Below are 2,205 nucleotides of genomic sequence, written 5' to 3'. Positions count from 1 at the left end.
GTGGCAGGGCGGCCAGGATGCTCACAGGGCACGTAGTCGGGGTTGCGGTTCTTCTTCAGGTTGGCTTCACTCTGGGCAACAGAGCAGACACTGGGCTCAGCCTGGTAGGCACAGAGAGCCTGCCACTCCTTGGCCAGCCGGTCCCGGTTGCGGAGATGGTCCTCCATATAGGCCTGGGGCAGAGGGGCAGGGGTCAGCCCAGCAGCTGGGGGGGTACATGGGGGCCAGGGAGGGGACCTGCCATCCCCCCAGGCTGGCTCACCAGGATCATGTGTCCAGTGGAGATGTCCATGTTGGACTGGACGGGCTCCTCGCACCAGGAGGGCGTGCTGCTGTGGGAGCTGGGGCTAGGCTGCGGGGCGTCGCTGAACTGGGACGAGACGCTGCTGACCCGCGAGGTCTCCGCCGGTGCCTCAGTGCGGCCAAAGAGAGACTTGGCAGCCATGTGCTGGCGGCACAGCTCCTGGGGGACCCCAGCCAGAGCCCTGTCCCTCAGCCACAGCACTGCTGTAGGGCAGCCCTGTGCACGCCAAGCGATGCTGACACAGTGGTGCCACATCCCACAGGGTCCCGCATCCCGCGGGGTCCTACCTGGTACTCGAAGGTGGTGTCGGCAGCACCCTCGGGCCCCAGGGCGGCCAGGCGCTCCTTCTCCCGCTGCTTGGCATGGCGCCGGAGGCAGAAGGCGGCAGCGGCCGCGATGGCGATGCCTGCCATGCAGGCCAGCGCGATGAAGGTCAGCAGCACGGAGTGGAAGCCGTCCCCGAAGCGGGATGGGCGCGAGTAGGCAGCAGCCTCATTTCGCTGGGGGCAGAGCCGAGCAAGGGTTAGCAGGGGGCATCTGCATGGGGCTGGGGAGTGGGGCAGAGATCCCATTCTGCACCACATTTGGGGCTGCTGGGGGCTAAAACAGAGCAAGTGAACCCAGTCCTGCACTGATTCTCCCAGCACCCTCAGCTAGGGCAGAGCTGGCATCACTGGGGTGCTGGGTGTCACTGGGGTGAGGCACGGTGCACCCACCTGCGTGTCGCATGGGTCATTGCTCATGCTGGTGTCCCTGGGGCTGCAGGAGAGGGCAGAGCCTGGCCAAGCCCAGGCAGAAGTGACCTGCTGCTCCCCTGCTCCCAGGGCTGCTCCCCTCCAGGGCAGCCCCAGCCCAGGCTGCCTCCCCTCCAGGGCAGTAGCAGGCAGTAGCCCAGGCTGCCCCCCCTCCAGGGCAGGCAGTAGCCCCATGGAGCTTGGGTTCAATGAGCTCCTGCCCAGCTGGAGGTCAGCAAGGGCCCGATTCAGCCCAAGGGGTTAATGGCAAAGGATGGACCACTGCAGCACTGGTGGACCCTGGGCAGCAATCACTGCTCCCGGGCGACTTCCCCAGATGGGGCCCCCCCAGCCGCTGCTCTGTGGCAGGACACCGGGGGGATGTGCTGGCACTGCCAGAGGGCTGGTGCCATCCCAGCTGCGGTGGCTGGGGCACAGGTCCTCCCCACTGCTCTCCTCACAGCTGGGACACAGAGCAGCCCCTGCCACCTTGCAGGCAGTGCCTCCAGGGGTCCTTCCCTGTGGCTGGGGGGGACAGCTCAATCCGTGACAATCCCATGCTGGGACAAGATGGTGCTGAGCCCTTGCTGTATGAGACCCCTGTCCCCCAAGGCCGAGATCCCCCAGGGCCTTGTCCCAGAGCCACTGGTGATCAGGATGCTGCCCTCCCTCCGAAACCAGCCAGGTCCTGGGGCAGCCCAGGGATGCTGGGGCATCACCACCACCAAATACCCTGTGCCCAATGAGGTGCCAGAGCCCAGCATTACCTCACCACCACAGCCTCCCATTGGCCATGAGCTTGATGAGGTTCCGAGGGAACACTGCGTCATCATCACCTACATCATCATCATCGCCTGGGGATGCCCCCATCCCAGGGGTCCATACTGCCGCCTGCCCCCCAGCCTCACCAGCCCCTGGGGGCCAGTGAGACTGCTGCCAGGGCCCAGCCAGCCCTGTGGCCCGGGATGCCCACCACAGCCAGCACCTCCCGGCTCCCCAGGGAACCCAGGCAGGGGCAGCCCTGCAGCCCCTGGAGGTGTCAGAAGGTCAGGGGGACAGAAGGGACCTCTCTCCCAAGGCCTGCCTGGGCCCTGCCATCCCTTCGCCTCTCCACATCCCTCCTTCCCCAGATCTTGCATCAGTCCCACTGAGTTCAGGCCCAGGGAA

At 66.3% G+C, this 2,205-nt stretch overlaps 1 protein-coding gene across 1 annotated transcript in view; it reads right to left on the bottom strand.

The window, feature by feature from the left end:
• PTPRN (protein tyrosine phosphatase receptor type N) overlaps positions 1 to 2,205 on the bottom strand; it is a 15,917-nt gene that overhangs the window by 4,325 nt on the left and 9,387 nt on the right. The window contains 3 exon segments of the mRNA XM_035901120.1: positions 26 to 173; positions 263 to 463; positions 592 to 804. Coding sequence (XP_035757013.1) covers positions 26 to 173; positions 263 to 463; positions 592 to 804 — 562 coding nt within the window.

The sequence above is a fragment of the Egretta garzetta genome, unplaced genomic scaffold (assembly GCF_000687185.1).
Source record: "Egretta garzetta isolate BGI_Z169 unplaced genomic scaffold, ASM68718v1 scaffold219, whole genome shotgun sequence".
Classification (NCBI taxonomy): domain Eukaryota; kingdom Metazoa; phylum Chordata; class Aves; order Pelecaniformes; family Ardeidae; genus Egretta; species Egretta garzetta.
Note: the sequence above shows the minus strand (reverse complement) of the source record. Positions and strands in the feature narration are given on the sequence as shown.